Source organism: Oculina patagonica, chromosome 4 (genome assembly GCF_052425735.1).
Source record: "Oculina patagonica isolate OP01 chromosome 4, crgOcupat, whole genome shotgun sequence".
Taxonomy (NCBI): Eukaryota; Metazoa; Cnidaria; class Anthozoa; order Scleractinia; family Oculinidae; genus Oculina; species Oculina patagonica.
The window spans coordinates 25,681,766-25,708,415 of NC_135761.1; the positions used below are offsets into that span (position 1 = coordinate 25,681,766).

The following is a 26,650-nucleotide window of genomic DNA, read 5'->3' on the forward strand; positions in this document are numbered from 1 at the left end:
TTTGTTGCTCAAAAGTTGCCAAGGAAGGCAAAAGTTGCCCTAGGTTGCTGGTACTACAAAAAGTTGCTAGAAACGCTAAAAGTTGCTCAAAAGTTGCCGAGCACAATCTATTTATGCCTACTGATGGAAAGATGCAGTGGAAGCCCAGGAGTGGAGGGACTCTCATATGATCCTTACTGCGCGCGACACTGCGCGCGTTATTCATGTCGCAACGTCACGCCACGTCATGCACAAGCGCGCGCGCAGAGAAAACTTTATAAACACATATAGGGTAGGTAGCTGCTGCGTAAACTTTGCTTGTAGTTTCCTCTCTTAAATGATCGGTGACTCCCACTTTTTCAGGATATATAATCTTTTATAATAAATCTCTACCGACTGACAAAAAATGGGCCAAAATTGAATGTTGGAAGTATGTTATTTTTTTTATTTTCTCTTCTCGCGCGCGATCAAACCAGTCACATTTTGCAGTCTTGAATGTTTGCAAATGCAGTTCTAAAGACAAGATTTACCTTAAGGGACCTCAAAAGCGAAATATTATTGTTCAATAGACCCACTTAAATAAGCTCAGACAAAGAAAGTTGGCCTGCAGCAATTCATTTAAAATATTTTGTGGCCAGAAGTCGCTGAGGTCATATCGAGTGACGAAGTCAAATTTATCCAAATAAGCGCCTCCTTTCAGATATCGTATCTCGGAAACGAATTCGGTGACCCCCATTTTTTTACAATTCTGACATGAAAAATTCGTAAACTAGCAGTGGTGAAAGTTTAAGAAAAATTGCAATCGTAGAAGATTTTCGCGCGAACGTCCTTTAAAAAATATGTACCTGTATATTACCTATTATTATTTACAGTTCTGCAAGTAAATGCTAAATTGCTAATTTAGTTCACCACTAAATTTTCTCCGATTTTAATTGTTTTAAATTGATCACTTGACGCGATAGTGTTCATCCACTCCCAAAGACATGATATGCATATAATACAATAAATTAAACGACCAAAATCAATCATACTGATGAAAACCAGCCGTTTTAGTACTTACCACAACGTTGCAACGTTGGTCAACGTTCTAACACCTTAATAACACTTTAGCAGATCATCGAAAACAAAGACGAAGAAGAAGAAGACGAACAACAACAACAACAACAACAACAACAACAAGGAGAAGGAGAAGGAGAGGTAAGCCAATCCTCTTTGGGATAACAATACTCGAATGTTCGGTAAATGATCTGTACCCTCTTTCAATTTTATTTAAATGGCTTTTTAGATTCTAAATGGTCGAATATTTCACTTGAAACAAGATTTTCTGCAAATTGCAACCATGTACCACATTGGGGAGCTTGAATCTGAATTACAATTTTTCTGCAGTTTTTCTTGTCATCAAAGTAACCTCAGTATTCTTGTCCTGCTTTGATTTCCAGAAGAGTAAGAAGAAAGTGACATGTCATTGCAATAGAGGAAAGAAATGCGCACATAAGAGTGGCAAGGGGTCGTGTGATTGTAAAGCTGCTGGCAAGAAATGTTCGGAGGCCTGCAGTTGTAGTCCATCCGGCGAGTGCAAAAATAGAGTAAGTGTTCACAGTTATCAATATTCTTTACTCAATATACATAAGCTTCTTGTACTGAGCTTTGCTGCGATCTGCTTTCAAGAGAATGAGAAATAATCGTGATTTTTGTTGCACTCAGTCAAACGATCGAAATCGAGTATTGCAACTCCAACGATCACTAGCAATCTTACCGATAGAAACCAGCCCTTATAGTACTTACTTACAATCCTCTTACTCCTTCCTGGAATTTTATTCTCTCTGCTAAACGGCTACGAAACTGGAGAATGGAAACGGGAAAAGTACGTAGATGAGTAGAGACTGTCAAAAGTTGCTTGACACAGGCTTATCCTATTTCATACCAAATCTAGACTATTTTTTAACCTTTATCCCAGTTGAGTTAAGGGGGGATAGGAAGTTGGCACTTTTCTTTGAACTCATAGCGGTGCTAGGAAACGGTGCAAATCTGTGTCAATCAAGCCGTCACTAAGAAAGACGTCTTCCAAGAGCTTGTTTTTCTCGGAAAGGTTTTGATATCATTTCATGCACGCGTGTAGAATGGGAGCAGAGGTGGATTTTCAGGGCCGTACCTAGGACTTTTTGTCTCCGGGGGCAAACTCTTCTAAACTCCGCTGCGGGGGCAAACTTCAATATTGCTACAAGAAATAGCCCAGCAAAATCAAACGCTATGTTAGAAATTTAGTTTTCTTGGCGGGGGAAACTGCCCCCACTGCCCTCCGCTAGGTACGGCCCCGATTTTGCGTTCGGATGTTTCACGCCGCCGAGATATTTTTCATTTTCAGCAGACGCCTGTAGACTCTGGTCCTGTTCCAGAGAAAAAAAGATGAATTTGCAACCCTGATCCAAACAAACACTGCAAAAATAGGTATCCTATTCGACAATATTACGTAAAATAATGGAAATAGCCTGCTTGCGGAATACGATAACGAATAGAGGATATCACAAAGAGCTCACTTGGCTTTGTCTGTGGCTTGGAGATATAGCGACGAGGGGAGCGGAGTTTTGTAGCTATACTTGATCTTAATTAATCGGGATTCTGGTGAAAAATCGGCCCTGTTCCACAGTCAAACCTAAAGTAAAATATACCCTTCTCCAGAGAGAAAGGGTGATTTTTATACCCTGTTCCAGAGTCTGAGAGGCAAAAAGCATACTATTTGTTGAGCGGCACATACCCGTATAGCCGCTCCTGGGAGTGCCCCCTCACCGGGCTTTTTCTCCTCCTCAGTGTGTTTACCCTGCTCATACCAATTAAAAATATAATATAATTATAATTATCTATAACACTGTACAACGCCTAGCTCGCTAGCGCTATCTTGCCAAGCAGGTAATAAAACTTTCAAACAATTGATATCAATGTTCTTACAATCTTTTAGTGATGAGTACCAACGGATTTGTGGCATTGGTGGTGCAGTATTGAACAGAGACCCAGTCCAAACGTCCGGATAAGAATGCGCATCTTTTTTAAAGTGAAAAACAATCTGGTGCCTCCCTATATCGCGGACTTATTTGTGGTAAACAAGTCACCATCATCTAAGAAATTCAGAATTTGTCTTGCATAGATTCCGAACTGTTGCATTCATCAAACAAAGCATAAGCTATTTAGGTCCTGTAATTTGATTAGATCGTCTGAATTAGTTAACATTTTTAAGAGGTGCTTCTAATCAGTTAATCTCTCAAATCTAATGTGCAATACATGTTAAGACTGTTTTCTATGTAACTGCTCATTACTGACTATTGTGCAATTGATTGTTTCACGGTTCTATCAATCTTTAAAATTACTTATTTTAGCACTTGTTGTTATATAATTGTAGTTATTATTGTATTATTATTTATTATTGTAGTAAGGTGTCCACAATTAGCACACATCGTATGCAAGCGATTTCTTGACACGTTAATAAAGTTATTATTTCAACTTATCTTGGCCATCCGTCCACACTAAAACGACGTTTTCGATTACCGGAAAATGGTCGACAGAGAAATTTGAAAAAACCGGCTAGGTGGTATAGTGTGATCATTGTCACAGTCCCCTTTCGACCATTACTGTGATCCAAATGGCGAACGATTCCACCTCATCATCAGTCCATCGGACTTCTTCTGATTTCGACTTCATCTGGTTATTTTTTTAGCTCAGATTGTGTACTTCCCTAAACATCCTACAACGCGGGAGGTGGCAAACGTGACTCGACCCAGTTTTTTTCTAGCGATACCTATCAACTTTGAAACCCTCATACTTAAAGGCATTAATGTCAATGACATATCCACTATATCACATGGATTACACATAGACTGAGCTGCAATATGATATAAATTTTTGGGAGATCGGAATGAATATCACGTGACAATGACGTCACACTGGTTTTTGCTCTGAATCGAATTTATGCCCGTAACTGCATTCTCTCTCGAGATCCTCCACGCTACGTATACCTTGGGTGTTTGCCTTCAGCTCTGCGGAGTTTCATCGAAATCTACAAGAGGAATTTTGAAATATCTTAGAATTTCTTTTTAGATGGTATAATTTATGCGTAAAATAAAGACAAGACTTCATGTAAAGAAATTTGCTTCTTTTTGATGTTTAATGAGAGGCTTTAGCCCTCATTCCTTTTAAAAATGTCCCATATCCGATATCCAAACCGTAAGAAGTAGATAGACTTGCGCGATTTCGAAAAATATGAAATATACGAATCATAGTGAAGCTCTATTTACCATTTTTACGCCTACTTTCGCAAAAAAGCGATTATTTTAAAAGTCGTCGATGAATTTTCTCCAAAATTTTTCAGGGTGGCATTTGATCAGTACACTACACAATCCCTGAATTTCATGCTCATTGAAAACTTCTAAGGTTGTCTAACATAAACGCAAAGTTGAGTAAATATTGAAGCGATCTCGTAGTTTTGAATAATTTTGTGCTTTGGGATTTCCTATTGTTTCGAGTTGAGCACAACATCGAATTCCTGTGCACCACGCGTGAAATGACTACGCCTGTGAAGTCCTGTGAATTTTCAACTTTCTATTTGGAATCAATTGCTTTCCTGAAATTTTCAGCTGACTGGGGATAGCTCTGAAATCTAAAGACAAGCTGAATGACTAATTTTAGTAGTTTTTGTGGGGGCAAAGCCGCCACATTGTTATCGATTGAGGGATTTATTTATTTATTTGTGTGTGGGTTTGCTTGTGTCACGTGGTCTTCTGCGAGAGAGCCTGGGGATGAGTCGGCGGTGCGTGTCGAGTAGGCCATATTGGATTTTGGCGTGTCGTACGCCATACGTTTCGTGTGGTTTCTTTGATTTCAGCTGTTCCTGTAGTTGCTCGTCATTACAGCAGCTCACGAAGTCATACTAGCCAACATTTCGTTTGGCTGGAAGTCTGTGCAGGTTGCACATCAATTCAAGAGGAGCTTTTACGCTTACGCAAGCCAATATTGAGAGCCGCAGAAACAGCACAATTTAATACATTTGTACTTGAATCAGTCTATGTGGCTATATGTTCTGATATATGTAAATTATTCTGCAATGCATACCTACGGAGCGATATAATAAACAAACCATTTTAGTGCTACTGGTTAAAAAAGAAAAAAAAAGGAAAAATGAAAAAAATTGTCCCCTCCGCGATTCGAACTCGGGCCTCTGGCGACCTCTCGTTCCCCAGTCAGATGCCTACCCCAGTTGCTACTCTTACATTCTTAATGACGTAAGGGCGAAAATATCATATATCAATGTAATAGACATTCCGCTGTTTATCTGTTATCATGTGCATCAAAGAAATGTTTGAATCACCTGCTGCTCATAAATTTTCAAGGAATGAATTTGCAAAAAAACACAAAGATTATTTGCCGCAATAAATAGCAGCCTTAAGGTAATTGAATGTACTGAATGAATTCACAAAAAAGAAGAATCAAATTTGAAATTTTCAAGCCCCCACACGTACGCATCGCGGACCGATTTTTTGAGAGACGTTATCGTCGGCGTCGATTGAAACCTGAAACCTCTCTAATTTGAAATTAGTGCGGGCTTGAGTAATATACGCATGCTCTACCATTCATCTAGTGCCAATGCAGCGTTTCCTTTTCAGATTTATCCGTATTAGTGTGAACGGTGAAGTTAATAAAAAACGATACGCCGGAAACGGTAGTGTGAACGATTTGCGGGGCGATAAGTCCGTTTTCGAATTTATCCGTATTAGTGTGGACGGAGCTTTATTTTGCTATTAGCAATCTTGTGGGTTTGTGGAGGAGTGTCACGTCATGGGCTCTGGCATAGGGACGACAAAACTTGTTCCGCTTAGTGGACTGCATGGGTACTAAACATTTCGTTTGGGTTTTGATCCAGTCAGCCATATTGCTGCTCGGCGTGTCGCGTTTTGTTGTTTGTCTGTTTGAAAATTGTTTGTACAGTTTTGTCATGCACTACCACGCATACTCAGCCTCCTTACAAGCGCAGGAAAATTCCGGCTTCTCACATGCATACACAGCACGAATTAATATATTATGAAAGCAACACATACAAGATTAGAACCATTAGAACAGTTTGAGAATCTTGAAGCCACTTAAAGAAAAATTGACACGTACTGAAAAACACTTGGTCAGAGCGAAAACTACAAAATTTTAATGGTCAGCATGTTAACATAATGGACTCGAAAGCAAGAAAAAAGGTCCTTTTTACTCGTACCGTTTGTTAATATAAGTTTCGTACATCTGTAGACGATATGAATTTGACATCCTCTCTGCATCGCGCTTGCATGTTCTTAAGGTCTGAATATTATATCTTCGCGAGTAAAAAGTGAAAGTGTTTCTAGTAATTTTTATTTAAAATGGAAATTCATTCTACACAAAGACGTTTGATTATCAGACTTTTTTGGTAAACTATGAAAAGTGACAATTTAAGCCAATAGTCAGCGGGCTTGCGTTAAGAAAACCCTGAAGTTAAACTTATTGGTGATTATCAGTAACAAAAGACAATATGAAATGGAAAGATTTATCGAAAAAGATGGTGTATTACTTTACTATAATGCATAACTTCTTTTTAGAAAAGCAGGATCTTGACAGTACGATTTACAACTTTAATAGCATATGGTGTGAACATGAACGTTAATATTTCTCTAATAAAGCTGTGCGTAATTTAAAAGTTCCAGAAGAAGCCGTGAATCAAAAGTCAACAAGATCAATTGAATGTCATTCTATTTCTCTGATTCAGCTTTTTTAATTCCGATTATTTTCCAGAAAGAAATAGATTAACGTCTTAACAGTTTCATTGAAATATATACAAACAAATGACTACTATATTCAACTTAGTGTCCCTAGTGCAGAATTAAGGAAAAAGTAAAGAGTTTGAATCATGAATGGCCCAAGCAATGCGGATTGCTTTCAAATGTCAATGTTTTCGTTTAGTCTTTTGAAGAAAGTTCCGCATACGAAACGCATTTTAATTGCTCCAAGACGTTCTTTTCAGTCTGCCCAGTCACGTGGTTATTTCTACCAACGTTTCTCCCCTCGGATCGCTGCTGTTTCTTTTCTTTTTCCACCTTCTCTTTAAACTATCGCTGAAGTCTTTCTTCAGAAACGCGTAAATCAACGGATCCATGATGGTGTTGAAAAGCAACGTGTAAAACGAAGCGTAAAGCACCGGCGCTGTGATCAGGTGAAGCTGGTTAAATATTTCGCAAATGTTGATGTAAATGAGTGGCATCCAAGAGAGAAGAAACATCCCGAATATCATGGCAAACACGATGACTGCCTTGTCTTCATTCCCTGCTCGCTCTCCGGTCCTGTTCCCCCAAGTGGAACGCCTGCGGTTTCGCAAAATGAAGCGGCGGACCACGCGAAGCAGCCGTACGTAAATCCAAATCATGGCCAAACATGGAAGCAGAACGAAGCCAAACACTGTTACAATCATGTAAATTCTGTGATATTTCGTCGTTGGATCCGCGTTCCAAGCCAGTGGAAGTATCGCGATGCAAAACGGTACAGCCCAGCACAAGGAAATAATTACAGCTACTCTGGTGGCGTTCATGGTGACTCGGTAACCGAGCGGTCTCGTCAAGGCAACATATCGTTCGTATGTAACAGCGCCAATGTTGAAAATTGACGCCAAGAGAAGAAAGGCGATCACATACCCTGTGATTGGCTCATGCGTCAGGGAAAAGTTCTCGTAAATGAAGATTGGGATAAGAGCGGCTGCAACGAGAAGATCCGCTACCGAGAGCGAGACGACAAATGCGTTGGTAATTGTCCACAATCGCTTCTCGATCATGACTATCAAGCAGACGATGATGTTGAGTAGAGTCGATACAAAACCAAGGACAGCCCATGTTACTGAAAGCGGGATCAAAACAGTCGTATTCACTGCTGGGTAGCCTTCGTTACCAGGCGCAAATGTCGCTCCAGTCGATGTGTTGTTCGCTAGCTGCATCACTGAATTATGATTCCTCAAGTAAATGACCGAGCTTTGTCTCAGTTGTGTTTTTTTATTTTATTTTAATACGCTCAGTGCTTTGTTATTTTTAGCAATCGAACGTGGATAAACAGGAGTAAGCAGCTGTCTCCCCACGCTCCAGTAATATTGGCAAAGTCTTAATCTTAACGTTTGCCACCCACTTCAGTGATGTAGTGCTGAAGAAACTTCAACTGCTAACTTGCAGTCATGGATCGAGTCAAGAATCACTTATAGCCTGGTCCCAACTACTGCTTTTTCGTCGATCTGTCAAAAAAAAAGATGTTCAGACAACAAGTTAATGAAATAAATTTTTTGAAGCTGACACTTTCTAAAGAAAGAGCTAAACTAAATCAATATTTAATAGAGGAACTGCTCGGAAGATGAAATTTAATACTTCTCTGACGATAATTTGTAGCGTGTTCAGTTTAAAACTAGTTTTCCTTAGGAAATTGAATTAAAAATTGTGCTTGTACCTTTTTTAAATAAATCAAACCTATTTCTCAGGCCGGTTTACTGCGGGTAAGCGTGATCGACTTCTTCATCATAACCTTCTCATGCAAATTGCATCTCAATTAACAAAGACACAAGCAAAATTAAAATGTGTTTATGGCGAGCCGTGCCCACCAATTATTTACTCCTTCGTTTCTTTTTTGTGAGAAACTCTTTTAATATTTTACTTGAGGTGATCAAAGTTGGGTTTTGTTTGATGCATTAAGCAGTTTGACGCACAGTAATTAAAGATGGAGGGCCAGTGTGGTTTAGCATGGGATGTCATTGTTCCCCTCTTAGCGGGGTTTCTCAAGGCCAGATGATGGCTGTTGTGAATATTTCTTTGCGATTTCAAAACAATTGCCTACATTTGAATAGGGAATTCGGATTTAAAATTGACTTTATCGGATGTCTGTAGCAATTTTTCAGTTCTTTACCTGTCCAATTTTGAAAAAAAACTATAGAATTAAGTACTAAAATTATTAAGCCTTTTGCTCTTTAGTGTTTTGAGATACCTGGTGGTTACACATAATTTTCAAACAAAGATTTCTCCTTATACTTGTTTAGATTTTTGTTCTATAGACTACATATTAAATTGTTCTGGAACTCATTGATTTGTTTTTATAAACAAACTCATGTTTTCACTTCTAAATCTCGCATTCTTCCCAGAAAGGCCAAGTTTGCTTAGAAATGTTGGAGGTCTCAACTATTGTGATAGAAAGTAGAATTATTTAAAAATGGGAACTCTTTTGTTTACAATCTTTTTCTTTGTTAGTGACTATTTTATGTCACCGCAGTGTTTTGCAAGAGATAAGAATAACTGAAGCAACGAAATTTTAACTCACCAAGAATCGGTCATTCATGCCTTGCTGCATAGATTCAAATGAGCTATTCGATTAAATGAGAACCGTATTTGCCACAACTGCATACATGTCACAACTTTCCCTTTTTATTTACACAGTTATTTTTCCAAGTAATTAGTGTTCTTAGCTACCCGTCTGCATGGAAAATAATGAATTCGGTGACTAAAGCGGTAGATTTACTTTAAACTTAGACTTTAACTTCCTACCAAGAAAATTATTTTTAGCGGGAATGTTCCCAATATTTTGAAGTTATGCTCCTATGTGTTCAATTTTATCGAACAGAAAAGAGAAAAACTGAGAAAGAAACCGCTAATATAACAATACCCAAGTATATAGAAAACCCTCCGGAGCCATATGGTATCTTGATCCATTTTGGAAGCCATTACATCAACAACGGTCATCATTTTCTAACTTTTTCCAACTTTGTTTAAATAAATTTTAAACGGGGATATTACGAGAATTGTTTTAGGCAAAAAGCTTTGGCTAGCTGAATAAAGTGAATTACTTTGTGAAGAATGAATAATTAGCTAGAATATATGAAAAGGACTTCCAAATGGCTTATTCTGTGGAAAGCCTAAACAAGTGATTGACAGGCCCAGAAGAAATAATGGTAGCGATATAAAGAGTGGAGATTTAATAACACTTCAATTTTTATAAGAACCAGCTTATTTTACAGCACCTCTTCCTTTGGAAAGTTGACATTTTGGCAAGGGTTGCTTTCTTTGCCATTTCTTGTCAGAAATGTCAAATGCGTGCACAGTATGTTCACATTTATCTTCTTGCCATCACGTGGCATTAGCTTGGTCGTAATGGGGTTTACTGTCGATCCTAACATTAAGCTGTCAACTGTCAGAAAAGGTTGCGTTTAACGTCATTAGTCATTAAACATCCTCATTTCTATTAATAACAACTTCTATTTTCAAAATAGTGTCATTCACTGTCCAATCGTAAAAAGAAGGCTACTAAGTGTTCAACTCTCGAACATTGAGGTTATTATTTTAGGTAATGTTAATATTTTAGTCCTTCTTGAATTTAGTTTAGCCTGAGAGTATCCCAAGCAAGTGAATAATTAGTCCATCGCATGTAGAATTACGACAAGTAAAATTAGTTTACAATAAATCAGCGGTGGAGATCAAAATGCATTCAAATTAAAAGGGAATCAAAAAGATTTTACTCAATAACCACCGACCATCAAATGACCGCAAGTTTGACCGTCTTATTGTTTAAATGCAGTGTTTTAAACCGGGTCAACAGTCATGCTTGGCTATAAACTCCTCATTCAGTGTCTTAATTTTGATCTTCGACTGGCAAACCCATAACCCTAAATAAAATCGTAACATGCTTAAGGTGTCCAACACCTTAAGCAGTTCTCTTTGTTCTCTCTCAGTTAGTTCTCTCTCAGTTAGTTCGACTGAGGAAAACAGCATCAGTGGTTCTTGAAATACTGCATTGTTATATTAAAAATAGTCAAGCTGACAAATGACGGGATGATATAAAGAGAATCGATCATTAGCGAGGGACAGCTATTATCAGTGAAAAAAAATATATTTATATAGATATTGCTGAAGAAAAAACTCTGAGCGTGCAGTCTATACTGAGGAAGTTCGTGGGCCGAGCCGAAGGCCAGGTTTATAAACTTGCAAAAACAACGAGCCGGTTCAATTAACGTTTTCTTTTGATTTTTTTTTATATTGGGTTTGTGAAAAGATGGCATCCATTCCCGACCAATGCGGAATTTCGGAATTCAATGTTGAGTGAGTACGTTCACCTATTCGGTTTTAAGTATCTTTACTAGAATTTAATATTAAAGGTGTTGGCCAGATATAACTAGAAAACGGTTTCTTTTGTGCCACTAAAGCAAGGCGGCAAAAGCTATTTATGACCAGTCCAATCTTAGCGGTCCGTACCGCAATTAATTCAGACCGCACAGGAACCTAATCAGAAAACTTATTTTCTTCACGGAAAAATCTATTATGCAATTGAGTAAATGACAATCATCAAAGAGCAATTTTATTTTGACATCCATGTACATCTTGTATTTTCCGTTATGTAAATGAGCGCTTGACATAAACGTGAACTGAGGAGAGATTCGCCCACACATGTGCCCACTGAAAGGGTTTATTTGTTCAAGAGTTCAGTGTTTGCTTAGCTGGTTCAGCTTAAAAAACATTCAGGCCAAAAAAAATAAAAATTCAAGGGGGACTTCAATTCTATCACGAAATTAACTCTAAAATCACCTAAATGTTTGAAGGTTGAAAACTTAAACGCCGATAATTAAGGACACTTTTTAATTCGAATAGGTGCTTTTAGACAACGGTAAATGGCAAAATTTGCGGTACCATGATTTTAACCATTCGGTCCCAAGTTTGAAATGTACAAATTCTCCACACAGGGTGCAATCACACTGGCCAATTACGACTAACGTTAGAAGTGAACCAATGCATGTATGGTAAGCGCGGCGGGAAAACACAAGCCCGGCCCTGTTGTTTCTGGCTTTAATGCTGATTGGTTGACGGGAGTTTCTTTACTAACAGCAGTCACAAAGTAAAGTACATGTAAAGGCAAAACCCAAAAAAAAAACGGTTAAGTTTCGGTCGACACAAATGATTTTCTTAGTTTGTCTCACCTGATTCGTCTGTGTGACCTTGATGCCCAAAAGATAACGTTGATCGTGAGTGATTACCTGTGAGCACGGAAGAATAACTTTCTGCTCTTTTCTAACAAACAGACAAATGTGAAAATGTTGTTTATATATCGTGCACTTAGCTTTGATATAGCTAGTTTGCAGAAATGCCACCGTAACAGTGGAAACAATTTTAAATGAACTTAACAAAAGACAACCAGAGGGAGTACGATATCTTGCTTTAAATTCCTATCACATGGCATTCTCTACGAAAATGACAACTCGAGACAACCCACTAAGATTTCGGCTACAAGAGAGTGAAATTAGCTGGTTTTTGTTCTGATAACCTTTTAATGTGAAGGTCAAAGTGGCGAAGACAATTTGTTTATAATTAATATCCGGTTGAGGCAATGTTTCCAGGGTGTACAAAACAAAAAAAAAATATTACGTCGAATTAAGAACTAATGTATTAAGTAACCACTGCTGGCCGTTACTCTCTATACCAGGCACTTTGTGTATCACGAAATAACCATGCAAGCTTTCTTGCTAAAGTTCCCCTGAACAATAAATGAGCAAGATAGTGGAAAATACTCGCAAAATAGTTCTTACTCTTGTGCATCTATTAGATGTACCGGATTTGCATTGAACAATTGTACAGGCAGTCAACAGCTCGCTATTCAGTACTAATAGTATTCTTCTAAAAGTTATAACGCATCAGCATACATTAGGAAGCAGTTCATTATTGCTACTGTTGTTATATTAAAAAAGGCGACATCTCTCCTAGTCTGTCTTCTCTTCTTATTTATCAAAGGCCGCAATTTAAGGTATCTGTAGTTGATGGCTGTTTCACGGTCACAAGAAAAAGCCCGATGATTATTATTAGACAGTGACAAATGTTCAAAACATGAAAGCAATATAACAGAAATTTAACACGCAAGGATAAAGCCAGAAACTGTCAAATCCTTTTGCACAGCCCTATATAAATTTAATTTCCATACACTGACCGACCAACTTTTACAGTGACAATGACTGACTGACTCGCACATAAACAATTCTAGTTAAATTGCTACCAAAGACAGTGCAAGACAAGCAGTGTTTTCGATCTCGCAGGTCCACTGTCCTTTTGACCTGTCTTGTTACACAAAGACCGCATCGTGGTTTAATTAAGCTGATTTGCCGGCACTCTCGTAATCGCGGGTACGAAATTGATTCGTGTTGTAGTCAGAGACTTTGATGTTAGAGACTTGTGTTTAAGTGGATATCTTTCCGGCGCGACTGTTGTGTGTTGGATAAGGATTTGTAGAAATACCTAAAGTGTTAATCATGTTGTTTTGGCTTGGCTTTTTTTTTAACCGCAAATAAAACAATTTTAAACATTTTATGCAAGAAACGACAGGTAAAATCGTTACAACATACCTTAAGTTTCGAGGCGTAAGTACATGGTTTGGGTATACTCGAAAAAATATGCCAGAAACGAGAAACATTGCTGTTGAGATTTTCCGGGGCTTGCCTTTCAATGTTGTAAAACTGTACGATAGAACAAGAAATGACAAACTAACCAACAGAAAATGTCAACGGGGCGCATAATTTAAATATCTTGTTGATTTGCTTCCTAATAGACACTTCATTTATTTGTTATCGCAGATATCGACACTTCTAAAAGTCTATCAACACAAATATTCTCCAGACAGCAGGGGCACCCAACGGAATATTTCGTTAAAATATCTGTTCGGAAGACGATTTGAGATCTAGAATTTTCGGAACATTCATTGTAAATTTTTTTGCTTGCCTGCCTTTCCTAGGATTTTCGAATATCTAAAAAATGGTATAATTGTTCATTTTTAACGGATTTTTTACTCTAAAAAGGTCACCTAGAATTTTCGAGAGCCTTTCTCTGGCTGGAATTTTCGAAAAGGTAAGTTTTGATCCCTATAACTTTCGGAACACTAGACTTTCAGCTAGGAAATCCGAATAGATAAAAAAATTTTAGGGGATAAAAATATGCCTATATCTACCGTTTAAATACTAAAATACGTTCAACGGTGCTATCTTTAAGTGGTTTTGAACTATATTCTCGATGGGTGCCCCTGAGACAGATCTCCTTACAGCCTCATACATGTTAAATCAAATGATGTCATTTGGGGAAATTAGGTTCCACTTGAGGACTTTGAATTTTTACTTAGTTTTTCGATAAGTTTGCTAATATTTTTGGCTTACCTACCATATGGACATGGCGTTCGGAAACTGATCACTGCATGCACAGCTTTGGATGAAAGTTTAAAGGTCAGCCCTTAAGTAGCAACTGATCGTGCTAATGTGAAAAGGTAAGTGGTGTTCTCATGTGAAAGCAGCTAAAGGCCAAGCGCCCAGGCCAGAGCGCCCTGCAGGTAATCATGTTCTGTGAGGAAGTTATAATATTCAGTGTTTAGAGAACACGCAAGGGATAATTCGTGATCACGAATGGATCGTCCTACGAGATAATACCATATTAGCTGACAAAAGCTCTTATTACCATGAATGTTTTTTTTAATTTAAAGATATACGAAAGAAAACATATTTAAAGATGTTAACCATTATACTACATTTGATTTGCTTGATAAGTGGAGTTAGCACAAGAGAATGTTCACTGTAAACACGTGGAAAAGCTCAAGTTAGAAGGCCAACATACATCTGTGATAAATAAGTTGAGCCCGTGACCTAAACACTAATTAAAACACTCTTTCTCGATTTGATACGCCCGCAGCCCACGAACGCAAAAATTATTCTGTTGGAAGAAAAGTGTTTCTAATTTGTAGCCAATTGGCAAGGGTACAAAACGAAAGCCATGTTAGTGTTATTTAAAATTCTAAGAAGTAAAAACATGAATAAACTGCAATCATTAAAAGAAGAAAACTCTCGTACCATCCATATACACAGTCGGCATCTGACAGAGAGAAATGGAAGTTTAAACAATAAAACTATTTTAACTATGGACTAAACTGCATCTGTAAGAAACATGTTTATGACTCGTAGGTATTTCTGCATTCTGATTGGCTGACAGTGGACATGTAAAGGACTTTTACAGTAACCGAAAGTAAAAAAGAAAGTATGAATTCTTCTACTGGTATCATATTCGCAAGCAAATTTTACAGTGCTTTAAGGACGGTGCCTCCTATTGCTACTGCGCACTTGTTCTGCGCATCACGCAATGCATCAATCACACTGCGCGCGCGCTTTTAATTAATTTGCTCGCTCAAAATGACGAATTCAACTACGCGAACAAGCGCGCGACTAAAAATAAAGAAAGTTTTCTCTGCGACGAAATCCAGTATGGGCATATCCTAAGCTAGGAACAGCGGAAAAGCAACATATCAGTAACCATTGACCTCTAACCACTGAAAATGGCTCACGTTAACAGTTAAAAACAAATCGCTAAGCGCTAAAACGTTACCCACAAACTGCTAACCGTGACAAATGGCGTAGTGCACGCGCGAGATGCAAATATTCAACCCGCTAGGGAGGGGATAGGAAAAATGTAACAGACCCCAAAGGCGATTTCATAGAACCTGAAAACAACTGGTATAACTTTTAAAAACGCGTGGTGACCCCTACTTTTTATTTTATAAAATGTAAGTGGTAAGTCTATAGAGCACATGTTTAATTTTTCATGAAGTGAAAAACAATTTAGGCCGATTTTCTGGCCGTGCAAGTGAGAGCTGCTAGAGTCAAAAATGGCTCAAACGCAATTATTTTGTTAATAAAAACGTGGATCATGCAGTTCCGAAGACATTCAGTTAGTTAGTTATTGTAAAGATTGTTATATTTAATGTTCATTTCGTTCATGAAAAATCAATTTCAAATGGAATTTGCAAGGAAATTGTATTTAGTTTTCTTTATTTTAAAATGCCACGTCAGCACTTTTTTCCAGATTTCAAACCTAATTATCTCGAAAATTTGCGTGGCTACCCCCAGTTTTCTTTTTGAATTTCAGTAGCCCTTTGTAACATCTACATTTCTTGCATAGTCATCGGCCGGGCAAAAATACTTTGTTATTAGTAGGCACCGTCCTTAACACGCTCGTGTATCGCTCTGTTTTCTTATCTTTGCAACCGGATGCCACTTCACCTTGGGAAAATAACGATGTGACCTATTGGTGCACCCTTATTCATCTGATGGTTTTTTTTTTTTTGGGGGGGCTCTCACCCTGATGTGAGCTAAGTGTTCGAAAAGCCCGGCTAACTTTGACTTCAGTTGCAAACACTGACGCACGAAATTAAGATCTATCTTCCAATTTTAATTGTGTTTCATTATTTACATTTTCTCCGATACTAGAACTTTCCACTCAGCTACGACAGTGAACGTGCACGTTCCCTGAACTGGTTTAGGGTTACCGACCACGTTCATTTTCGACTCTTTCAATCTTAGGAGTCTCGTGTGGCAAATTATGACATCAACTTGACAATCATTACAACACTGACGAAGAATTAGTCTTGCATCCCACTTTTATGCGTGATTTGATGGAGTACTTGAAGAACATTTCTAATAATAATAATAATAATAATAATAATAATAATAATAATAATAATAATAATAATAATAATAATAATAAATAATAATAATAATAATAATAATAATAATAATAATAATAATAACAACTTTCTTTTCGTGTCAAATCTGTAGTAGCTGAGGGGAAAAGTCCCCTCTACTAATTGTGGACACCTAACCTGCCTAACTAAAAAATATATATAAAATAGAAAATAGTTATATACTGCATTTAAAAAACCTAAGTACAAACATATTAAAATTCTGTTTCTTTAACTATATTAAATATAAAAATTAAATTATGTTAAAAGTAAAAATAATGTCATGTAATGTTGGCTGCCTTGTGTGATCTAAGGCACACCTAATGATCATTGCATTGGCCTTAAAGCTGCTGATAGAGCTATAGCTTCGGGGCTTTGAAACCGTCCAAACGAATTCATACATGAAGATTTACACAGCTGAACAGTTTACATTTTAAACCATAAGCTCAGTTTTTAAAATCCATTTCAATCTTTAGTTATGTTCACTGCCGGAATAGTTGTGTTCAACCCTCAGTTCAATCTTTAGTAAATAAACTGTAGTTATGTTGGTGTTATTTATGAAATGCAGTATGTGTCATGCACCAACTTGGACACCGAGTTCATATCTATAAAAATTGATATTAAGTTCCTCATCTCATTTAATAGGCCATTGTTGTCTTGGTCACGGTTATGGCAAAATGACCTTAATACCAGCTTTTCATTAAATTTTTGGCGCTTGGTTTCATTAAAGAGATTACCTGTTTCTGTAAATGTTTTGATATACAAAGCCTTTCGTTAAAGTACTCGGACTCTTTTCTCAAATCTCATTCGGACAAAATTCGACGCGGGCAATTAAAGCTGATTTCTATTACACTTGTATTTTGAGCAAGTTTTTTAAAAAGACGATTATTACTTTTAGTTGCATGTTAACCAGCTTGTCTTTCGAAAAGACAAATACAATTCTGACTGAAAAGTGTTTTAATCGTACTTGCAGGACATAACAAGGGAATGGACTGAAAAGCATAAAGGTGTAGGGTTTTATATGTTTGCCAACAAACTGAATATTTGCAAGCAACTTTCGTTAGCAGTATACTCAGTGGAGGACATAATTTTAGATATAACTGAGTTGTACAAAGGACATTGTTACCTTATTTCTGCTGATTCAGCCTATGAATTTGTTGAAACCGGAGATGGGTCATTAGTTGAAGCGAACTTTATATAGCTCCCTTGTCAAGTACAAACTGTCGATTCTCGTCTCCGTGCATTTCTTATTAAGGGAACCCAATTTAAATATCACACACAAACTGATATTTAGGATTTTTGCATTTCTTATTAAGGGAACCCAATTTAAATATCACACACAAACTGATATTCAAGATTTTTAGGGGATCGTTCTCAAATTCCCATTACATATAGGCTTCATTATCTACTGATATGCCAGGAGATAACTCTTAGGGCTAACAACGACCCATCGGATATCATCTGCGATTTCATGAAATATGCACTTATATCATCCAACGATTTGTTAATTCAGTTTTATCCGTGCACAATCTTTACCACCCAAGTCTTATTTACAGTAAACTAAATTCACTGTTGCATAAATTCTCGATTTAAAAACGATGTAAAATTTAGTTGATTCTAATGGGCTTAAGCCAGATAAATAATGCGGTGATGTGGAGATGACATTTCGAATTTGCGAACCAATTTCATCAGAAAAACAATCAAGTATAAACGATAGTCAATCTGGCTTTTGTATATGGTAGATTTATAGATCGAGAGTGTTTTCGCTATCTACACCGCATTTTACCTCCAGTACACCAATTCCCACTTGTAACCTTAGATTTGAGTAAATTTGGTTTTTACGCGTGAAAAATACACAACGAAAACAGATGCGACAGTTCATTTTATTTTATTAAGACTGATATAACTATAAATACGACGCTGAATTTCTTTGTTTGAAAATATTCCCTGCTTTTCAGTCCTATCGTGGTATTTTTACGACCGGTTTATCTTTTCTTACTATCTTTACCCCCGCGATTTGAACTCAATTTATGAGGTATTATTACTGAAATGATTTTTAAAAATAGATTATGTTTGAGATTCTTGCGATGCAAATTTTTAAAAGGACGGCAATGAGACAGGAGAGTGACTCTGATTCTTTTACGAGAAATTAACTGAAAAATCGCTTGGAAAAACTTTGGGCACTAAAATTAATACAACGTTTTGCTAACTTCCAACGAATTGTTTGACTCACACTCAGCACGGGGTCTATTTCTCGGCAAAAATCCCAGAGTTATCTGAAAATTTGGTTTTGCCTTAAGTGAAAATGCAAATATTAAGGGTGCTTTTACATGACGAAGCAATTTGTCTTGTTACGATATTCACTGAAGCTAATATCGAGAGTAACAAAAACACGATAAACACGACCGTCCCCACTTTAAATTAGCATTAACTATTGGCTTACTTTCTCCAACCAGAGGAAATCCCAAAGGAGATGTTTAAGTCTTTGAGTAAATAAAATTAGGTACACCATCTGTATTTTCTTTTTCTGACGCACGCTGATCTCAATTAAATTTTCCTCACGTTTCATGAGTTACTATTAAGTCATCTTTTGTGTTGCAGATACTACAACAACATTTGACGTATGCTTCGGCAAGTGTTGATCTAAGTTTTGTTTCCAAGAAAATTGAGAACTGTTAACATCTAGCCTTCTTCTGCGATATAAGATGACTTTCGGAAGCATTTTTTATGATAATACCTGATCGTGAAGCATTATCTTTGTCTCAAATTTGTACTTTTCAGATTAAGCATCCGTTGTTTTGTTTCAAAAGTAAATACAGTTTCGAGGATATCGCGGAAGTAGGGTTGGCAAAATTTGTCACATTTAAAACAAAGTCTCTTTGCCTTTCGCTTTAATATGTAAGAACATATCCAAAGAGACTTTCATTACGTACCTTTGTTTTCGGTTTTCTCAACTATAAAGCAACACCACAAATGCTGTTTTCTCCCACGCCGACATAAGGTTTAACCAATATTTGGAAAACACAGCTTCTATTATTTAACATCTAAAAACGTTTCAAATTGGGTTAAAATAAATAATAAAGTACATTGATATGGAAATTCAAATCAGGATAACTAGCCAATCTGTTACTCGAGAGAAACTTTGGTTTGTAAAACCTTTTGTCCAAAATAAAAAAGCATATTGACAAACTGTGGTCAGGAGAAAGGCACATATACCACAAATTAGTTCAACTGAATCAGAGCAAAGTGTTTCTCAATACATTTTAAAATTAATGTCAAGCTTTGTTAAAGGACTTATAGGGATTAGTGTTTTATTTTGTTTCGTTTGGACAATTATTCAGTGTTTGAAATATTGTAGCTTGAAAGACTTAATTTTTGAAAAAAAATAACTCGAAGAAATTTAAATCTGCATGTGTTTTTTAAGACCGTGGTGTTAACAATGAGAGATTTAGAGTTAAAAAGTAACTTAATAACAATTCCTAACTGACTATCGCATATACTATAGGTAAATTATCCAACTGACGGAAACAAAAATCTTCAACACAGCAAGACGCAGTACTTCACACAGTCTTGTTTGATTATTTAGTTGTTTAACCCCATAACCCGAATTTTTAAAGCGAGACAAGCATTAAAAATTTATGTTACCTCGTTTCTCTGTAGATTCAATTCTCGCTGAGCGGACGAACGATGGATGCTAAAACGTTTACGTGTTCTCATGAAAACGTGAATATGTAATTACGACACGACACGAAAGCTCCTTTCTCTCAGTATACGAAATACTTAATTACTCGGTGCTTAGTGTCCTCGCTTGTGAATGGACAGTTAAACACAATAGAGAAATAAATAAAGGAAATAAGTGTCATCGTGGTAAAATATGAATTTAAAACTGTCAAGAAAGGGCAGATATTTTTTTTAGCCAGACTTCCCCCGTTAAACCAAAACAGCCTCAATACGTTTCTGAAAAGCTGAACCCATGAAGGTCATTCGGCCCTTTGTAAAATAAAAATTAAAATATAGTGATTTGATTTGTGACATACAACTGACAGGCAAGCCAAATTTACACTTATGCTAAGTGACATAACTGACGTGGTCCACAATTTATAATTTTGCAACGTTTGTAATATTTTCAAGGGAAGAAATAATTCAATGTACACGAGGAAGTGAATTAGCTTACGATAATATTTCTTACTGGAAGTTATTTAAGGATGCCGCCCTTTCATCAGGAAATGTTTAAATATGTTTCACGCCGGCGGGGGGATTTTTTAGTAATTGGCTGTTTGATGGTCTTCATTCCTGCAAGGACAAAACATCTCAAGCATCGCATATGTTATATTGCACGTACACTATTCGACGTGTCTTCAAATCATGGAAACTTTTTATATTTTCTTCTGCAACGCCAATATTATTCAATTTTTTCAACTACTTTTATCGCGTATGTTCTGCTAAATGTATTGCTTGGAATAAATTCATAATAAAGCCCCAGGATATTGAGAGTGTTTTGCTAAGCAGTTACTTTTGCACACGCAACTGTGAATCAGCATTCCGGAGCTAAATAAGTTTCTATTGAATCTGAATAAGAGAAGAATGTTTCTGTTACTTTTGAAATATAAAATTTTTCGTGTATAAAAGACAAATGTTTTCTATACGGATTGCATCGAGAATACAGCTGAAATGGAGGAACTAAGCAGCATTTGGAAGCCAGTGCATTTTTTGTGAAGATGTAACCGATGAAAATGAATTAGAAGAGTTGTGTTGTCGATGTATCCGCCATGTTGGATTGCAGCTTCAGGGCACCAAATGAAAAAAATCATTGGCGACCAAATCAGTAAAAAATGGCTTCCTCAGAAACGTAGTAAATCTTCTTTGTGTAATATTATTGATTACTTATAAAAATATCTTTATCCAGATTTGACACTTGCTATGTATAACAGTCGATTGATGAGAAGATATTGGCTTTGCGCTATTTTGAGCCGGGGACATGCTAAGTCGGACAGTTATAAATCTCAAAACGAAGTCATGATCTCGAACGCAAATCAGTGTTTAGTCACGAAATTTTGCACGAAGATTTAATATCGTTAATTATATGAATAAACATTTAAGATTTTGAAGTCTATATATGCTTACGCCGGTCGAAAAAACCTTTTGTACGATATACTTTGACTTAACCTTTCTTTCATTACTGCCATTGTATGGAAATCATGGAGTATTTCTAACGACTACCAACGGGTACTGGAGCGAACAAAAAAAATGTATAACAAAGATATAACAAGTCGCCAGTCGAGAAAGCCTTCGAAAAAAAAAACATTGTTGCTATTCATTCAAATCAAGGCCTCTTAACAACTACAATTCAGTTATAGCTATAGCTTGTTCTAGCGTCATTCGGCCACCCGGATGGAAGTTGTCAATCTATTTTTAGCACACTACAATTAAAACTAAATCATAAAGTTACATTATGAAAAAATCGCATTTCTTGTTTCAAAGGAAAGCTTCTGACAATCGATCACTAGCTGAAAGATTTTCGTGTTACACAAGGAAAAGCTAAACAGTGTATCAATAAGAAAGGTTGAAAAAAGAAACCCGCACTTGTAACTGATGTCTCAGGCAGTCGAGCTAGTCCCTATGGTTGGCAGCTTCCTCGTGTAATCTGCAATTCAATTGTGTTGTAATTTTTCCGATTTTAAAAGAACAGCCTTTTGTGAGGTTCATTTTTACTCAGCTAGTTTAAACACACTAGACTCCACCGAAAAAAAAAAACTGGAAAAAATATTTGCTCGATTTTGCTTGATTTTTCAATACATTCAGTTAATGTATGATATATGAATGTGATATAAACAATCTATTGAATAGCGCCAAGGCAGGACTATTAAATGGTTCTAATTTACCTTTCTCCCTGTTTGGCAGCGTTTGGGCCTTGCATTCAGTATTTTTCTATCTTCATTGAAGCAACGAACTACATTCATTTTAGCAAACAACAATTCAAGTAAATAAATAAATATGCCGTTTCACCCAAATCTCCTACAATCAGGGCTGGGCAGAAAAATGACCTTGTTTTATCCGTGTTTAAATTAAAAGGCCTGGATCCTGAGCATTGAATACACTTCCTTGTTTATAAATGTCTCATTTTAATTTTTTAGCGTGACAAAAGCCTTGCACGAGGAAAGATACACAGTTTTACATAACAATTTTAAAATGTAAATAATTACAGTGCGGAAGATTTAAAATGTTTTGCGCGGGCTGTTTTTAATTCTTCAGCGGGAAATGTGCTTATAAATATGCGAGAAACAAAACTCTTTATGGAAGGACATTAGCGTCATGCTGCTTGAATGATTGCCTAATAGCTGGGGTTCAGAAATACAACTGTCAAATTTATGAATATCTGAAGGAAAATATATTTCTTCTCAGATCCGAAAAAGCAAATGATGATGAAACGGGCAGGAAATGAAAAGGGAACGATTTCTGGCCGTTGACAGAAACCGTGCCCTTTCCATTTACGATTTACTGATTGCTCTGTTACCTTATAGTTAACAAAAGCACGGTTGCCAAGCAAATGCTTTAGATCTCGGAGTGACGTGGGCTGATGTTCATTAGGTATATCTAATTTGCTTAACATCAGCCCTCACGATGCGAAAAAAAATACTAGCTTGCAATCGGCTTTTTTCTCGTGTTCATTTATCAAGTGCTGTCCATAATAGTAGTTGAATTTTCGAAAATAAGCCTCAGACTTACATTTGTTCAAAAGGTATTTTTGGACGTGATTTTAAGATAGGTTGGAGGCCTTTGGCGGAATAGGGCTTTTGTTGCCTTAACGACCAAATGGTGTCATTAGATCGCGGATTGAGAGATCCGGGCGAACGATTGATCAGGGTGCTTGTTGGGCAAGGTGCTTGCTTCTCACGGTACTCCTTCCCATCCTTAAGTAAGAAAAAGGGAATTGTCGTGTCTTTTCCCGCGAAAAGGCTAATTATGATAATTTATTTCATTGTTATATATCACGTGATTTTTGAGTTTTTGTCAGCTTGCCACGAAATTTTAAGCCCTCTGTTTCTCTCTCGTTTCATCGTATTATTTCTGGATGTATTATTACGTGATGAATTTCTGTTGCGGTGCACAAATGTCGTCGAAGGAGTCGAATATGGCAATTGTGTTCCGCTGGGGTCAGCGCTGAATGAGCCGGATTAAAGTTGAGTTAGGAGAGCTGGAAATTCGTGTCTTGTTTACCAGTGTTCACGTGATTGCTCCCACAGGAATTATAGCGACGAGTTGTTGGAACAACTTGAACAAAATTCTGGCAGGTTACCTGGGATGGAAGGCATCTCAGGCATTATTTCAGGTTACATTTGTACGTCATAGGGCCGGGTCGCACTAGTGTAAAAATTTTTTTTTTTTACAAAAAATTTTTTCTTAAATTAGTTTTTTTTTGGGCGTTTTTAAAAATTTTTAAAAATGAGGGGAATTTTACAAATTTTTAAAATGCCCCCTAAAATTCCTCTCCCTCCCCAAAAAATCCCACAAAACAAAAAAAAAAATATAAATATAAAAAAAAAGAAAAAAAAGGAAAAAAAATTGAAAAATATATTTTTTTTTTTTTTTTTTTTTCTCCTTTTTTTTTTTTTTTTTTTTTTTAAAAAAAAATAAAGGGAAAAAAAAAACATACGTCGCACAAAGAGAGGCGTTACTGTCATAACTCGTATCAGACGAACGCATGATTAGTGGGAAATTATTTTCTGTCATTATTTTGACAATTTTATTCGTCTTTCGAGATAAATGCGACCAAAAAACATAAATTTAAGGAAAATGGCTAATTCGTCAAATTGCGAGCGAATATTTCCTCTCCTTGGTAACATTCTCGCAGTTTAGACAGCACAATCTGCGTAAAGTATCTCAAATCCACCCTCTACTGTTTCTTCGATTAGAGCTGAGATGCTTGTCTCTTTGTTAACAATTATGGAAAGAAGAAAAGGTTTAGTCCCGACTAATGGCCTTTCCAAAGATAAATAGATTAGGGTTTTTACGAAAACCATGGCTTTTGTTTGACCGTGTTTCGTGAACAATGCGTATTAAAATACATGCTATTCATAAATGCCAAATTATAGACCAAAGAGAAATAGAGAAGAGTAATTTATTCACATGGAGGCAATAAAATAGTTTCTCATTTTAGACCTTGAATCGTTAAATCCTTACACTGAAACGAGATTAAGGTCGGTCTATGAGATCAGTAAATGACTGCCTGTATAAGCACTTTCCTACTTTTAGTTAACAAATGATGAAGTCATACCGCATGTAAAATAACAAAGAAAGTATTCATCTTTTTATGCAAGGAAGCGCTGTGTTTTGACAACGAATTTTACGCGGTAATAGTCGGTGTGAAATTGGATAAAAATAATAATATTATAACCCCGCGGTACAGGCTCATGTGCCTTTAACGACCGTAGATATATACGGAGACATAGCGAAAAAAGAGCACTTTTACCTTCGTTTTAGGGACAAGTGTTAAGGGTCTTGGTTTAGACGGAATCGGTTGTTTTTCATTAAAATGGTTCTACCGCCGCCTCGCTCAATAATTTTAAAGAAAGAGTATGACATGTTGTTTAGTTTACAATCACCTCTATGCGGTAAACCTCCCAAGAATATTTCTCGTTTCTTTGTCAGGGAATCGTTAACTGCCCTTAAACGAGTATATAAACTGAGCGAAACTGCAGATGAAAGGCAAACTGAACAATATTTCTCGGTCTCAAGTAATAACTATGTTTCTAGTGAGGTCTTTTAAATGCTCAAGTGAAACTGAAAATATATTCCAAGACTTTTCTTTGTAAAGAACTTCAATTTAACATATTGTGCTGAAAAATTTGTAATTACGCCATCGTTTTTGCCTAGTCACTCTTGTGTTGAATAAAAAGATTATTTCAGAGATACCTGGAGGTGCTGATAAATAAAATAATGTTTTGAGTATGATCCAATGTTTTAACATGCATTTTGGTGATAAATATCTATATCTAATGTCCCTCTAAAGAAATAGCTATCATGTGGTTATCAAAACACGTATCATCTGGTAATAATTGACTTAATGGTCACCGTATTGCATGATTGCTAGTCGTGCTGTTTTACATTGCCACACATGAAGCATAGTTATCGCTGGCTGTATTGGGTTGTTTTATTCTGTAGGCACACTGATATAAAGAAAAATCACGCGAAACGAGACATAATCGCATATATAATTGGAAAATTTGGCAGACAACAGCAAGGCTCATAAACAACGTGATGCCAAAATTCACTTAATTAACCTCCTATAGTACACAAAAAATCTCAAAAAGTGTGGAAGGCTCGTAGATGTTCATTGCGTTAAACCCTATTCACCGATATACTTCTCTTTTCTTATTAATTTCTTTAAACACAAGTGCTATATAAACGAACATGTAATAAGCAAAAGCTTGACATCAAGGTCTCCCGAAAGAACACCCTTGGCTTACATTGTCGTAACTTATGGAAGATGTAAACACAGCGCATAGAGGCCATAGAGCACACGAATACATGTTGAATAGTCGACAAGTTATAAAAGAAGAACCTGATCCAGCTCAACATCACATTTAACTCACCAATACTTGAGGGGTCTTCGAACCGTGCCAATATTCCAAATGTTTTTAACGAGAAGAAAACGTTCATCCGTGGATTACCAAGTGCACAATTATACATCTACTTTTAACAGCTATATTATCATAATAATTACCTTGTTGACAATGCCTTCGCTCGATATTGTTCCTGGGTGGATTTAAAAGGGATTTCTACTATCATTTTTCTTTTGGAAAGTAAATAAAACCTTCATAGTGTAACTGCAGATGGAAAACATGTGTCGGTCAAGCTTATAAAATTAAAGAGCAGTGACCCGTGCATGCTATTTACATAAAAAAGTACACTGCTTTTCTATTACTTCGGCCTAATTAGTCCTAAAAATCTAATTACCGATTTAATCATTACAATGCTATTTTCCGAACTGACGTGAGCTCATATTTCCCAAGAGAAAGCTCTGAAAGCCTTTCATTGGAATGCAGTTGTCTTTGGGAGTAGAGGGTGCGGCAGGAGGGGGGAGGGGGTGGGGTACTCTTTGAAATTGTTGCTGTGGGCATAC

The 26,650-nt window shown here is 36.7% G+C and overlaps 1 protein-coding gene and 1 long non-coding RNA gene across 5 annotated transcripts; one reads left to right on the plus strand and one right to left on the minus strand.

The window, feature by feature from the left end:
- Positions 1–1,157: 1,157 nt before the first annotated feature.
- LOC144652727 (uncharacterized) lies at positions 1,158–3,478 on the plus strand. The gene is made up of 3 exons (XR_013570612.1): positions 1,158–1,176; positions 1,419–1,565; positions 2,936–3,478. It is a non-coding gene; the product is annotated as an uncharacterized LOC144652727 (long non-coding RNA).
- Positions 3,479–5,996: 2,518 nt separating this feature from the next.
- LOC144652729 (adenosine receptor A2a-like) lies at positions 5,997–26,361 on the minus strand. 4 transcript variants are annotated; one of them, XM_078512780.1, is made up of 2 exons: positions 26,252–26,361; positions 5,997–8,254 (listed from the first exon to the last, which is right to left on the minus strand). In XM_078512780.1, the coding sequence occupies exon 2, from the start codon at positions 7,964–7,966 to the stop codon at positions 7,016–7,018; it is 951 nt and encodes a 316-aa protein (XP_078368906.1). In that variant the 5' UTR covers positions 7,967–8,254; positions 26,252–26,361; the 3' UTR covers positions 5,997–7,015. The 4 variants fall into 4 exon arrangements, with proteins under 4 accessions (XP_078368906.1, XP_078368905.1, XP_078368904.1 ...); XM_078512779.1 differs by lacking the exon at positions 26,252–26,361 and adding an exon at positions 26,121–26,207; XM_078512778.1 differs by lacking the exon at positions 26,252–26,361 and adding an exon at positions 22,410–22,539.
- Between the last annotated feature and the right edge of the window lie 289 nt (positions 26,362–26,650).

What these genes read in the sequence shown, in the direction of transcription:
- LOC144652729 (XM_078512780.1), bottom strand. Translation starts at nt 7,966, where the DNA reads ATGCAGCTAGCGAACAACACATCGACTGGAGCGACATTTGCGCCTGGT.